Source organism: Zea mays, chromosome 3 (assembly GCF_902167145.1).
Source record: "Zea mays cultivar B73 chromosome 3, Zm-B73-REFERENCE-NAM-5.0, whole genome shotgun sequence".
In the NCBI taxonomy this organism is placed as follows: domain Eukaryota; kingdom Viridiplantae; phylum Streptophyta; class Magnoliopsida; order Poales; family Poaceae; genus Zea; species Zea mays.
In genome coordinates this window covers 194,989,891-195,005,108 of record NC_050098.1, presented here as the reverse complement: position 1 = coordinate 195,005,108, position 15,218 = coordinate 194,989,891, and the positions used below count along the sequence as shown (strand labels likewise).

General features: G+C 45.7%; 1 protein-coding gene and 1 pseudogene across 2 annotated transcripts; both read right to left on the bottom strand.

Moving 5' to 3' along the window:
• Nucleotides 1–4,076: 4,076 nt before the first annotated feature.
• Nucleotides 4,077–6,878, bottom strand: LOC100276828 (uncharacterized). The gene is made up of 4 exons (NM_001150537.2): nucleotides 5,961–6,878; nucleotides 4,895–5,044; nucleotides 4,653–4,802; nucleotides 4,077–4,536 (listed from the first exon to the last, which is right to left on the bottom strand). The coding sequence occupies exons 1-4, from the start codon at nucleotides 6,726–6,728 to the stop codon at nucleotides 4,228–4,230; spliced, it is 1,377 nt and encodes a 458-aa protein (NP_001144009.2). The 5' UTR covers nucleotides 6,729–6,878; the 3' UTR covers nucleotides 4,077–4,227.
• A 182-nt stretch (nucleotides 6,879–7,060) lies between these two features.
• LOC100501353 (BATS superfamily pseudogene) lies at nucleotides 7,061–10,210 on the bottom strand (annotated as a pseudogene). Its single transcript, NR_159509.1, has 5 exons — nucleotides 9,740–10,210; nucleotides 9,433–9,633; nucleotides 9,150–9,335; nucleotides 7,931–7,988; nucleotides 7,061–7,594 (listed from the first exon to the last, which is right to left on the bottom strand). The product of NR_159509.1 is annotated as a BATS superfamily pseudogene (transcript).
• Between the last annotated feature and the right edge of the window lie 5,008 nt (nucleotides 10,211–15,218).

The following is a 15,218-nucleotide window of genomic DNA, read 5'->3' as shown; positions in this document are numbered from 1 at the left end:
AGGTGTCGTCCTCGCAGGTGCGGGGAATATTGTCTTCGGTGGGCTCTTGATGGGTGGATTGGGTGAGGGCGAGGGCCTTGCCCTTCCTTGCGGCAAGCAGTGCTGCCTTCGCAGCCTCGTCAGCCTTCGGGTTAGCTCTCTTGGGTGCCATCGCGGGTGGTTTGGTCGTAGCACGAACGGTGGGCGTCAAATGTCGGAACTTGCTCTCAGAAGCAAAGAAGCCAACAAGAGTGAACAGTGGTGACAACAGGGTTACGTGCTCGGGGGCAATAGCTCTGTTAATCTAGCCTCTCACGGGCACTATGCGGGGGTATTTATAGGTATCTGAGTGCCCAGCGCCTTGTGTTAAGGACGCATGTGCCCTCAGACACCTAGTTTATCCCCAGAATATTCCCATAAAGCAGGGTTACAAGCTGTAATTACAAGAATGCCTTTACAAACTAGGCCCGTAACGCAAAGGCGGCCACGCGGGGCCCGTTACAATGGGCCAGATCGCACGTGGGCCTCAGAGCAGGACGAGGCCGCGCTGCGGGGAGACGTCACCGCAGGCCTTCGTCTGGTGCTGAATGAAGCGAAGGGTGTCCCTGCCCGTTTTGTCTCTGTCAGACCAGCGACTGCAGCGAAAGGCGACGAGCGAAGGGTGGCGTCTTTGCCTTCGCCCCAACAATTATATGATGTTAAAGAATATTATTTTTAAGAAAGTTTGAATATACAAAATCTTGACATAAATGTCCCTTTATGTGGTGTTACAAATGTTAGCCTCCACCTATATCCATAGTCCACTTTCTCCCATTCTTGGACCATGCACCAAAATAAAATTCGACAAAATTCAATACCACTAGCAAGCTTAAAAATTTGAATTTATGATTTTGGTATTTATTATGGGTTGGTCTTGCTGATTTGGTATTTCAAATTCTCCCCACTGGAATCAGACACCAAAAAGGAATATATTAGTTGCACTAGGGAGGGTAAAGTTTTTATGATCGACATATGTGGGAAGGAATTGATCACAAAACTTGACTCTCATATTACATAGATAAGCTCCCTCTGAGTGTATACATACATATGATGGATGGCAAATTATATGTATAACTAGTATTTTAAACACAAAGAGAGTTGGTGCTGTCTCTTTTATAGGTTTAGCTATAAAAATATTGTGAACGTAGTGCAAATGTGCACTAGCTATGGCTATCTTTCCTACTATCTGGACTTTCATATTGTTGATATTGCTATGTTTTTCTTCCCTATCTGCTTGAAGGTTATAGCAGCATGAGTTGCTTGTAACCCTGGAAACCAAATGAAGCCTACTCTGCTTGGATTTTGGATCTTAAAAAATGGGAAGGTCAGGTTTAGTAGTTTTAATTTGCAATCATAGCATTTTGTGGTGTGAGATTTTGTGGCTAGAGACTGGATGATGAAAAAGTTTAGATTTAATCTAGGAAATGACACTTTAATTGTGAAGATCGCTGGGCTGCTAGGTGATGGAAATAAATGCTAGGATTGACTCATATTCAACCATCAAATTCAGAAATAAATCTGAAATTCTGTAACACACAAGCTTAACTCAACATTGGGCAAATCAAACATGCATGTTACTTATTATAACTTTGACCATAATGACTGAAACATAATAAATTCTTCTTCATAGAGAGTACATAAAAGATATTTCTTAAATTGTACTTCCATATCAACTTTGACGCCATTGGCGACTCTTTTTTCTTTATCAACTTTTCTTAGATTAATGTCTAAGTATTCCTTTTTTCATTTCAAGCCGTTCTTTAAGGAGAACACAACCACCATGCAATGACTTTCTTTCTGAGTCACAAGTACTTAGGACATTTTCTTATTGCCTTCAAGAATGAAAGCATGGAATTTTTTGTCTGAAAAATATTCAACAATAATCAACATTAATGCTCATTAAACTTTGACATATTTGTGTTCAATTCTATATAACCGTTAGGCAGAAATAGAATAAAACATCATTCTTCTACATTAACTCCACATCACTGTTGGGCATAAATAGAAATAATGTACTCAATATCTTGAAAACATGTGACTACTCAAATTAAATTCTCCATTTGGTTCGAATTTAATTAGAAGATAATCATCATTATTATGATGCAAAAAATACATTTCTTTATCATCATTTTTCATGTTAGCCCAAATACATTTCTTTAGTTTAAGAACGTTTCTTGATCTCTATGTATTCTCTGGAAATTGGTCACTATGATGCAAAAAAAATAGAGATTTGAGCTTTAATGTAAAATCATAAAATCATGATATTGCTATCATCAACGTTGGTAAGAAAATAACAATACCACAACTAACTTTAAAAAAATCTATTTATTCTCCTCTAATTAAATATTAATAAACATAATCTCAATTTTTTGAAATAACTTTGCAACGGAAACAATAAATATTCTATTTTTTCAGAAGCAATTTCTTTCTCCAACAACCCTAGCCACTGGATGCAAATTACGAAACAGATCATACCTTTTACCGTTGTTAGATCCATCACGTTCACTAGTGAAGTTGTGCGCTAAGACAACGATAGTTAGGGAAACGAAGTCGCTAACAATGAAGATCGACGATGAACTTCTTGTTGCCGATAGCCTTTCCTCTAGATCGGTTAGGGTTTCAGGGGGAGGAACGCTTGGCGAAAGTGGACCTTGTGTTTTCCGTCAACCTCCACCTCCCTATTTGTAGGGCTGCGCAACAGGGGGTCCACCAGCCTCGTCTTGGGCTGGACGCCCCCGATCAGGGCGCGAGGTCAAGGACCTAGTTAAAAGTTGGGTCAAGTGGTCGATATCAATTCTAACATATGTTGGATCTCTTACATTCTACAATGTGTATATAAATAAGCTACAAGATGATTTTGGGATAAGTTAAAAAAATGTTTTGCCTGCACGCCTGCATGCTGGCCAGCATCCTCATATCCAAGCAACCAATAAGAATTTCGTGCTTGGTCAAAGCACGTGGAGAGACTGGTTATCTCTATACAGGCAACCAATCACGTAGTATGTGAATCAATATGTCCTGTAATGAGACCCACCATCCATATGATGTGCTCATTGTCAGAGGCGGAGCTAGGTTATAGAGTGTAATCGAAAAACTAGTTATTGCCTTTAAAATTTGAACACATTTTCTTAAAACTTAGACATGTCTTCTATTTCTATAAAGTGTCGCATCCCTCTAGTTCTATCTAGCTCCGCCCCTCTGCTCCTTGTACTCTTCAAGAAGAAGAAGAATTCATGTCATCATGTGTTCTAGCGACGTGGCCACGTGGATGGTTGTTATTGTCTACGTTGGCTACTCGGCTTACAGGTTTCTAGATGCAGGAGCAACGTTTGTTTATTATGGTGCTAATGACAGCACAGTACAATCAGTAGAACTTTTATAATTTCGCTGATCATTCCTGGCATGCTCTTGTGGGTGCCAATGAAACTAATGATCATGTCTTTCTCAAGAGTAGCAGGAAAAGACAAAATTAATTCTTTCAGAAAGGAACAACTGGCCAACAAAACGAAACCTCCTACCTTGTTGACCGTTCCCGTTTGCACGAAACCGATCTGCGTAATCGTGCCAAAGCTTAGCTGAACATCTGCAAATGCTTCACCTGAAATATTTTTTGCGTAAAACTCAAGTACGTACGACCATTAATGTGAACCATTTCGTGCGTTCATAAGATAACCATCCAACTGACTTGTCGTTAGATATTGTACTAAGGGCTTGTTCAGTTAGCTCTCAATCAACGTGGATTGAATGTGATTAGGTGGATTTAAATCTTAAGCAAGTTAAACTTATTTTTTATTTTTTTCCAATCACCATCCTATCTATGTGTAATTGAAATAACCGAATAAGGTCTAAAATGGTTGTACCTACGTATAGCAGTATTTCCTGAGCATTCACATATAACAGATTTTTTGTGGGCAAAGTATTTTGTGGATGCACTCATGAACAGATTTCCAGTGAGATAGATTCGTCGTTGTGGACAGCTCAAAGCATTCAAATTATTTTGTGGATGCACTCATGAACATATATATTTTTCCCCGTGGGAGTAAATAAACAAGTGAAGATGACAATTCACACTATATAAAACCTGAAAATTGGAAATTACAATGAGTGCCCATGCACAACCAGTCCTACTCCGGCCTCTCTTTCCAGACATTACAAGGTGAAGAGCACAAACGCAAAACCAAAACGAAGCCCATAACACCGAGCAAGATGTCAGCAAGGTAGCTTGAAGCCCATGTATTCCCCGGTGGTGTACTGCATCCAGACGTCTAACGCTCCGAAGCAGGTGACGATGACAGCGCTGAGCGCCATGATGGCGGTGACGAGGAACACGATGAGCGAGACCCGGCCAGACTTGCTGACGGCTCGCTCGATCACGACGACCCCCGCGACCGAGCCGGCGAAGCATACCCCGGCGTAAACGCAGGCCTGCCCGACGCCTTCCACGCCCAGCAGGATGAACTGGACCATGGACATGGACGCACAGAACAGGACCATGAACGAAGACGTCGCTGCCGCGGTCTGCAGATACATAGAATTGAATGATTCACTGGTACGGTACCTATATATATGGACTTTGCAGCAACATTAGGGAGGAACGCGAATGCCCGGGGCGTCGTTGTTGTGTACCGTACGACCTGCGGGGGAATTCCGATCTGAAGAAGGACAGGGTTCAGAAGCAGCCCTCCTCCGATGCCGAAGAGGCCGCTCAGAGCCCCGGTGACGAAAGCGGCGAGAGGTAGTGTAGGTAGTGGCAAGGCTTCCACTCCTGCGTCCGCAAGGTCTGCCTGCATGAGCATGCATCATCGTCAATCCAGATTGCTTTGAGCTTTGCCACGGCGACGGTATAATTAATAAAGGCAAATTACGATGCTACGACCTTGCTGCCGTCCTCTTGGCTTTCGCTATGAACAGCGCGTTTCTTCCTCTTGGCGTATACAATATACCCTGTGAAAGCCACAGCGGCAGGTAGCTGGAAGAAGGTGATCAGCCAGTACGCGACGCCGCAGGGCCTAATCCTGATCACGCCCTGTGTGCAGATGAGATAAGACACATGTTGGACTGGAACATATTATATCAGAACGAGGACAATGTAACTGACGTCTACAATAATAAACATTTGCCATGCGAGTTGCATTGCATTGGAAGATTGCAATTAACATTTTCAGAGGTCTGAATTTGTTTGTGTACAGTGAACATGGAGAAACAAGATGTTAGGACTCGGATAAAAGGATTCAGAAATGGCCCAGAGCGCAAGTCGGCCTAGCTAGCTGCCACAAACATGCATGCATTTGACGCGAACCTTCCACTAGACTAGATTAGTGGCTGGACAAATCCAGTTTGGCAATCTTCTAGACTTTGGCTTTATCTCTATATGAAATATATGAAGAGGATACGAGATGATCTAAGCATGATCTAGATAGGACGCCGACGAGACGAGGCAAAACAAAAGGTGGCAGCACGATAAGGCCGGTTACTATCTCGCCTAAAAATGACCGAGACGTTCCACTCAAAGCAGAAAAGCAAAATGCAAACAGGGCTAGGCACTACACACTACTTTCCGTTTCCGCTATTATTATGGAGAGAAAGAAGGCGCATGATGTACAAGTTGCAAAAAAAAGCCCAAGTTACGAAAAGGCACATTACTTTACTTTCTTGCTATGTTTGTGCTTCTCATGGATCTGTTTCCCAATTAAGATTTGTTCGATTCATCCTTAATCCATATGGTGGATTGAATTAAATTAGGTGTGTTTAAATCTCAAACAAGTCATTTTTTTAATTTTTTTTCTAATTACCTCCAATCCATATGTAAAGGCGCCCCGTTGTTACAATGTTCGATGTCTGTACTTCCGGGAATGGCCATACTACAGGCCGATCGAGAGGCTCACGCGCGACGGAACACGTCGAAGTGCGGTGAGTTGATGGGAGGAGCCATGCGTACGTACCTTCCCGTGCTTATCGCCAATGAGGACATGGAGGGCGAAGAAGCAGAGCCAGATGATGACAAGCAGAGCCACGTCTCCCCACGGGAACCCCGCGCCATTTCCGCCGCCGCCCTCGGCGTCGCCGTCGCTGGTGCCGCGGGGCAGCAGGGGCTCCTTGCTGTGGCTGTGTCCACCGCGCGAGGACCTAGCCCCGGACCCGCACCCGCTGCTCTCGGACCGCCAGATCTTGACCCCCGCGCGGCACGTCTTGGCTGTGCAGAAGGCGAGGAACAGGGAGAAGAGCAGGGTGATGAGCCACTCCGGGAACATGACGTTGCACACCACCCCGATGCTCACGCCCAGGAGCAGGCACGGCTGGAACAGTAGCGCGATGTCGTAGTCGATCAGCCTCCCTCTCCCGCCGCCGCCCGTGCAGGCGAGGTTGTAGAGCACGTTCGAGGCCGCGCCGCCGGTGACCATGAAGGACGAGTAGGCAGTGGCGCGCTTCAGGCTCAGCCCCGCCACCAGGTTCAGGATGGGCAGGAACAGCGACCCGCCGCCCACGCCGCCGGCGCTCGACACGGACGCGGCCAGGAAGGAGAGCGCCCACGCCACGACGGTGCTCGGCCGGACGCCATGCGCCGCCGCCGCGCCGCCGCCCAGGTGGATTTCCCGCCACTGCGACACTTCGGCGACGAGGCTTTGGAGTGACGTGGTGGTGTTGGACGCGGCCGCCGCTGACAGGAAGGAAACCGCGATGGCGGCGACGAGCTGCGTAGTCCTCGTCATCTTTGGCTTCGGCCTCTGTTTGCTTCTCGGAACAGAGGGGAGATATGTCTGTGACTACTTTTGTACGCGATGAACCTTGTGTCTCACACACAAGACTGGGTTATAAGACTTAAAGAAAGATGTGTAAGGCCTGTTTGGATCCTACGAATTGAAACTAATATCTAATAAGTGCTTTCTATTTTATTACTAGACTGGTGTATGCCCGTGTTTTGCTACGGAGTAAACGTGTAATGATAAAATACATTAAGATGTAGAAGCATTAATTATCGTTCTATGCTCACGTGTATTTTTTAAAAGTTAAGTAGGTTTACATAGCTTAAAAATCTGCTAGAGAATATAAAAACATCATATTTGCTAGTGCAATATAATTTTTTGCTACAATGATTGAGTCAATAAATAGCATAGGCATATATAGGTGAACAGAATGTAAACATCGCCTGGTCCACGTCAAAGTCGTTGTTCGCGGTTGTGAGAAGTTTCTCGTTAGCAAAGATTGAGTTGGCCCCACCAAGGAAGCAGAGTGCTTGATCTGGCATGGAGAACCATATTCGGCCTGCTGAAAGCCTCACCGTTGCCCTTGGCATCACGATTCGAGCAGTGACGACCATGCAGATCATTCCCCATATCTCTGTGGAACATTAGTTAGCTTGTGCAATTGAAGACTCGTATATCAGAATTATTAAAAGACGACTGTTTTGTTGTGCTCTCCGAGCTTCACGGTGCCGCCACGATTCACGTCGCGACACGCGTCAAGCGTCCACAACCTCTCCCTCACGCCCCGGCCTCCTCCGCCTCTTCCTTTTCTCACTGTGCTCCACCTACTCGCACCCGTGGTCGGCCTCCTCCGATCTGCCCCCACCACGTACCTACAACACACCTTCATCCTTTTTTAGATTTCCTAACGACCATAATGTATCAAGCACAAACATAAGCGGTAGATGTAGGATTACGAAAAGCGTCAAGAGAATGGCTACATCAAAATAAGATGGGTGGTTTCAGATTTCCTAACGACCATGCTAAACAAGTTAGTAATAGATTTCTCAGGCACATCCGTGTATCTAGATCAGTTTTACCCAACAAATGAGAACAGGAAACCCACAGAGAATCTCTATGCTAAATAGCACCATGTTATTCGATGAGAGGAAAAATCACACCATGTCTCGTGACGCCAAAAACTACAGAAATATTGCATCGAGCTGTACCTCATGCTTCCTCCCCACTGCAGCCATCGTAATCCATCTGCTCCTCACACCCCTGCCTCTGCCATGACCATGAATAGAGGACAAATCCACCAACATTTAGAACATCAAAATTATTTGTCAGATTCTTCACACAATATATTTTGGTAGAGAATTTATATGAATGCAGAGAAAGCAATTTATTTCTATAAATATGGTCAAAGTTAGAGATTTGACTTCAAAATCAATTTATATGAATGGAGAGAAATCAATAATTTGTATGAGATGAGTTCAATGGATCCACTACAACCGATCAATATGATTTCCAATTTGCAAAGAAAAAACGAAACGAACGGATATCAAGGGATTTCAATGGAAGACATTGACATGTACCTAGTGCGTGTGAATTTTAGAACTCAATGGTGTCAATGAGGTGGGCAACAACGCACGTGGCCTGACATTTTCTAATCAAGAATGGCATGGACAGCTAAAACCAGAAACGATAGGCAATTTTCCACTCCCCATACCAAAACTAATCGCCTTAACTTGTTAGCTTGTTTTGAATGCAGCAGCAACAAGTGACAAGTAAGAAAACACGACAAAACTTTTATCTTAGTAAATAAACAGTATAGAAAAGTGCAATATATATAAGTGTAGAAACAAATAAGCCTCAGAAAGCTTATCCTAATGACATATAGATACATATAAAATGGTGAATGAGTGTGTTCATTGTTCAATAGAGAGCTGATTCAATATGTAATAGAAAGTATGAAAGTGAAGTACCAGTAAGGATCAAAAGATAAGAATTACTTGCCCCAAAAATAAACACAAAGAGAATAAGGTGGTTTGCCCTCGAGGCCTGAGCTGTAGGATAGTTCCCTCAGATATGTGCACATGCACATGATTAAGCAGGGAAGGGATCATTGAAGGATCAAGTCAATTTTTTAGTACTGACATATATAAAGAAATCATCACGATGTGAGGCATTTATTTATAAAATCTTCAAGATGCAAGTCATATTGATTAACTACAAAACATGATTTGAACAATAAATAGTGAAATTGAGATGAAATACACATGTGCAAATACAATATTCTTAAAATCAATGGAAATCTTCATAAGTAAGGTACAATTTCATAGAAAAAATACAATAGAGTGGTGGGACATTCAATTTAATTTTTTTAAGTAGACCAGACTTAGGAATAAGTACAAGAATATCATTGAGAAAGATCTGTGGTCACACCTGCTTGCTTTGGTCGAAATATGGTTCTCCCGACTTTGCCATGACCACAACATAATGATGAATTGGATATCTGGCTTTAATTTGGGAGATCGTCAATTACCTCTCCAGACTCTATAACAAAAGTAACATGGTTGCCAAAAGCAGATATGTTTACATTATACACTAGATCGATTCTAGTCATCACACCTACAACAGATGTCAATGGACATTTGCTATACTCAATGCAAATCAAACAAATAAAAAGGATAAGAAATTGGTAGTTCATGGATATTCAGAAGCATACCGGTTGTCGTGTGCTCAGGAGGGAAGCCCACGTAGGGGCTGTCGCCACTGAAGAGCTTGTCGAGCAGGGTCCGCAACGGCGTCACCGGGTACTGGCTCACCGCACTCCTCCTTGAACAGGAATAGGACATGTGGAGACGATCGTGGGTAACTCAACGGTCAACACAGCTGCAATGGTCTTGTTCCTCCCTCCGAGACAACACTGCAAGGGGAACAGTCCAAGCCACCACAGTCCGATCCAGAGAGCACGAGGGGAGGGGGAATTTGACAAAGAGCGACTCGTCGAAGTCCGTGGTGACGTCGCATACCCAGCACGGCGGGGTCTGCACTAAGCCATCCCTAGTCTCCACCTTGTGCACAGACAGCGAGGCGGAACCCCTCCATGGAGGCCGGCACGCCACGAGTAGCATCGACCTCGACCGAGAACAGGCACCCCGTGTGGTGCTTCCTCAGGTACATGAGCGCAAGCGCGAGCATCGGCTTCCACCCCATGACCTGCGCCATAGACCGACTCTGGCGAGGAGTGCGTCGACACGAGCTCCGCCACCTTGACGAGGGTGTTGCTGGGAACGGTGGCCATGCGCTTGATTGATTGACGGAGACACGCTCCCCACCGAGGTTTGGCTTGGCTTGGGTGCGGCGGAGGTGGGGCGCGATGAACACGAACAAACGACGATGTGTGGTGGTGTCGGGGAGGTGGAGCTTGATTCAACTGCATGGGGTGGTCGGGGGCCGACGGGGTTTTTCTGACCCTCCTTCCTCTACCTTAGTGCCACAAGGTGAAAGGGAGCAGTTGCGGGGGAGGGGAGGAGGAAGAGAGCGGAGAACAAGGAGACACACCCGGAGGGAGCAGACGCATGAGAGGGAGCAGTTGTCACGTGAGCGTCGTGCAGAGAGGAGAGAGCGATGCACGACACTGATAGGGAGCCCGCCGGAGCGGCATGGTGGTTGAGGTCACGGAGGCCCCATAGCATCGCAAGGGGGTGGGGCGCACGGTGTTTGCGGTGGAGGTTGTTGAGGGGCGGGGATCCGTGCGCGGATCAGACATGGGGATGAGGACCGGGGGCACAAGGACGGACGATTTAGATTTGATGGATGTAGATGGACGGTGTAGATTTGTGGAAGGCAGAACCAGGGGAGGCAGGCTATCTCTTGCAGTCTTAATATAGTAGTATAGATTAGTCACTGAGAGCCTGAGACCAACAAATGTATGTTTCCCTGTGCAAAAGTGAATTAATCCAACCTAGGTGCGGTGAGCATCTTAAGTAGTTTTTGTCTATGAAATCAGATTCCTATGTGCAGCAATTGGGCAAAGTGATTAAGAGAAGCGAGGGCGATGGATCTGGGACCTAGCTCAGCGCGCAGTGGAAAACGAGGGTGTCCTTGCCGCTGGCGGCCCGCACCAACTCCATGCGTGGATTAGACGTGGGGGCAAAGACCTGGGGCACATGGACGGACGGTTTAGATTTGATGGATGTAGATGGACGGTGTAGATTTGTGGAAGGCAGAACTAAGGGAGGCAGGCTACCCCTGAAAGGGAAATATGCCCTTGGGCCATTTCTATAAGTGTTTTGGTGATTAAATGCCCAACACATATTGATTTAGTTCTTATGTGCTAAATGAGTGAGAAGTGCAAATCGAAGAAAAAAGGTATGTGTCCGGCCCTAGTAAACTGTTTTTCAGTACTAACATATGCATCGAGGTGCCAGGAAACATTGCCGAGAAGAAATGATTTGAGTTGAAGAAGAGTTGGCTAAGTCAGCCAAACCAGCGCAGTCTGTTGTGCACTGGACTGTCCGGTGCCCCAGGCTGGCCTGGCAGCAAACTGGCCGCTCTCGGGAATCGGTGGGGCGATGTGGGTAAAAATCGCCGGACTGTCCGGTGGTGCACCAGACTGTCCGGTGAGTCTTCAGCGCCCGCGCCCAAGTCCTTCGGCGACGAACTCGTCGCTCTCGGGAAAAGGAGAAAGCACCACGGCTAAAAATCATCGGACTGTCCGGTGGTGCACCGGACTGTCCGGTGAGTCAGAGCCGCCCGAGCCAATGGTCGCCAGCGCAATCAGTGGGCGACGCATGGCCCGCGCCAATGGTCGGTTAGGCACACCGAACTGTCCGGTGTGCACCAGACAGTGTCCGGTGCACCAAAGGGACCGCCGGCCCAACGATCGGATGCGCCAGATAAGGAAGGAGATCGAGCACCGGACTGCTACAGGACCTGTCCGGTGGTGCACCGGACTGTCCGGTGCACCACTCAACAAAAGGCAGGATTTGCCTTCCAAGTTGATCTCCAATGGCTCCTAGCTGCCTTAGGGCTATAAAAGGGACCCCTAGGTGCATGGAGCAGGACACCAAGCTTGCAAGAAACATTCTAAGACGCCTAGACTCTGCAATCACGCAATCGGGTCATCATTCTTGAGATTTGAGCATCGTTTGATTTGTAAACTCCCTGCGCCGTGTTTGTGTGCTCACTTCTTCCCTTGTGTGCGCGTGTTTGCTGCGATTCGAGTCTTATGTGTGTTGCTTTCCCTCCCTTACTCTTGTGCTTCTTTGTGATCTATATTGTAAGGGCGAGAGGCTCCAACTTGTTGAGATTCCTCGCAAATGGGAGAAGAACACTAAACAAAAAGACTGTGGTATTCAAGTTGATCATTGGATCACTTGAAAGGGGTTGAGTGCAACCTTCGTCCATTGGGATGCCACAACCTGGAAGTAGGCAAGTGTTATACTTGGTCGAACCACGGGATAAACACCGTGTCTCTTGTGCTGCTTTTCTCTGTGATTGTTTTGTTCGCAAGAACTCGCTTCATAGCAACTTGATTAACTCGCACTAACACTTTTATAATCAAGTTTGTGGCTATTTAGTGTTTGATTTCATAGGATCACCTATTCACCCCCCCCCCCCCTCTAGGTGCTCTTAATTGGTATCAAAGTCGTACTCTTCATCTAAGGGACTAACCGCCTGAAGAGATGGATCATAAGGGTAAGGGGATGGTGGTCAACGACAAAGAGAAGGAGTCCATCTTCAACGAGCCAAGAGACGACAAGCCAACTGACTCAGGCTCGAGTCACAATAAGGGAGACGGGAAGAAGAAGATACGCATCAAGAAGGTTATCTACTACGACAGTGATGCCTCTTCCTCTTCACCAAGGGATGACGACGACGACGACTCCTCGTCCAAATGAAAAACGGTTAACCAAAATTACTCGTTTGATTATTCTCGCATCCCTTATAATTCAAATGTTCATTTGCTATTAATTCCACTTGGGAAACCCCCACACTTTGATGGAGAAGACTATTCTTTCTGGAGTCATAAAATGTGTAGTCATTTATTTTCCCTCCATCCTAGTATCTGGGAGATTGTTGAAAACGGAATGCATTTTGATAGTACTGACAATACCATTTTTATAAATGAGCAAATTCATAAAAATGCCCAAGCCACTACTGTTTTGCTAGCATCTCTATGCAGGGATGAATATAACAAGGTCAGTGGCTTGGACAATGCCAAACAGATTTAGGACACCCTCAAAATATCTCATGAGGGTAATGACACCACCATGATCACCAAGATGGAACTGGTGGAAGGCGAGCTGGGGAGGTTCACGATGATCAGGGGAGAGGAGCCAACACAGACCAACAACAGGCTCAAGACCCTGGTCAATAAAATCCGAAGCTACGGGAGCACAAGATGGACGGATCATGATGTCGTCCGACTCATGCTCAGGTCATTTACAGTTATTGATCCCCATCTTGTGAATCTTATTCGTGAAAACCCCAGGTACACCAAAATGACGCCCGAGGAAATCCTCGGAAAATTCGTAAGCGGGTGCATGATGCTTAAGGAGGCAAGATATGTGGATGACGCATTGAACGGTCCACTGCCCGTCTACGAGCCACAGCCCGTTGCTCTCAAAGCAACAAGCAGCAGGGAGGCGCTACCGAGCAAGGTAGCACAAGTAGAGGCTGCCGAGCTCAATGAGGATGAGATGGCACTTATCATCAAGTGCTTCAAGACCGCGCTAAAAGGACGCAAGGAGTACTCCAACAAGAACAAGTCAAGGGAAAAACGCTCCTGCTTCAAATGCAGTAAGACTGGTCATTTTATAGCTCAATGCCCAGATAATGATAATGACCAGGCACAAGAGAAGCATGGGAAAAGAGAGAAGAAGAAGAACTACAGGAAGGCCAAGGACAAGGCGCACATCGGGAAGGAATGGGACTCCGACTGCTCCTCCTCCGACTCTGAGGATGAAGGACTAGCTGCCTCGGCCTTCAACAAATCTTCGCTCTTTCCCAACGAACGCCATACATGCCTTATGGCTAAGGAGAAGAAGGTAAGTATTTGAGATACCCCTAAGTACTCTTCTTCTAGCGATGAGGAATCTTCCGATGATGAAGTAGATTACACTGATTTATTTAAAGGACTAGATAGAGCTAAAGTAGACAAAACAAATGAATTAATTGATGCTCTTAATGAAAAGGATAGACTGCTAGAAAAGCAAGAGGATATTTTATATGAGAAACATGACAAGTTTGTTAGTGTTCAAAAATCTCCTGCTTTAAAAATTAAGAAAAATGAAATATTGTCATTTGAGTTATCTTCATGTCATGAATCTACTACTAGCTTAAAGGATTTAAATAATGATTTGAATACTAAGTTAGAAAAAGAAAATGCAACTAGTTCATGTGTGGAACATGTAGTTATTTGCAATAGGTGTAAAGTGTTAATTTTGATGAACATGCTGCCACTATTGCCAAATTAAATAATGATGTTGCAAGTCTTAATGATCAACTTAAGACTTGCAAAAATGATTATGATAAACTAAAATTTGCTAGGGATGCCTACACTGTTGGTAGACACCCCTCAATTAAGGATGGAGTTGGTTTTCGAAAGGAAACCAAGAACTTAACAAGCCAAAGAACTTCTGTTCTCAACAAGGAGAAAGGGAAGGCCCCGATGGCTAGTAGTTCTCAAAAGAACCATGCCTATATTTATGATAGGAAATTTACTAGTCATTCTTATAAGGATAGATGCTATGATCATGATGCTACATTTAATTCTCATGCTATGGTTTCATCTAGTTCTGCTTTTGTTCATGGTAGAAGTAGGCTGTCGGTGTTTTGGGTCCGACCGCGCACCCAGGGTTGCCCCTCGAGGTGCTTTTCGGAGTAGGATGGTGTTACCAACTGTAGCTCGATGGTTCGTGCCGAATGCACGAGAGACAGCGGACGGTTTTGTACAGGTTCGGGCCGCTTTCAGACGTGTAATACCCTACGTCCTGGCATGGATATGTTGTGTGGTGGGTTACAAGAGGGTTCTCTAGTATCGAGGATGTTAGAGAACTGAGTAGATGGCTAAGTAGTGAGATGATCTTGAAGGGGTGCCCCCTAGGCCTTATATATTCGACCGTGGGACGTTACATGCGGATACGATAACCACGTATTCCTAAGTAATAGTGAACCGACTGAGTTTATCTTCCTATAACCTCGCCGACTTATAATCCTTCGGCTCCGACGTCTGAGGGCGCTGCGCGGGAAAGTCGGATCAATGCTGCAGATAGCGTTTGAGTTCAGCGTACCGCATGGGCTCGAGTTGATCCGTTCTGTTGAAAGTTCCTCCCCTAGCCCATGAAGGGATGGCCTCACGAAGTAATGAGCCTGGGGCCTTCCGCGAGGCCTTCTTGCCTTCTAGTGGACCCGAGGGATATCTGTCCCCCACAAGCCCCCAATCTTTGTGCTGATTTTGAAATAATCGGCCCAAAGATTCCAGGTCCAGTTTACGATTTTGGA

Bases quoted from the DNA above. Each gene is read 5' to 3' on its own strand.
- LOC100276828 (NM_001150537.2), bottom strand. From the start codon at position 6,728: ATGACGAGGACTACGCAGCTCGTCGCCGCCATCGCGGTTTCCTTCCTG. The intron at 5,045-5,960 runs GTACGTACGCAT...ATCTGCACACAG, and splicing joins TTGGCGATAAGCACGGGAAG to GGCGTGATCAGGATTAGGCC. The intron at 4,537-4,652 runs GTCGTACGGTAC...ATGTATCTGCAG, and splicing joins AGATCGGAATTCCCCCGCAG to ACCGCGGCAGCGACGTCTTC.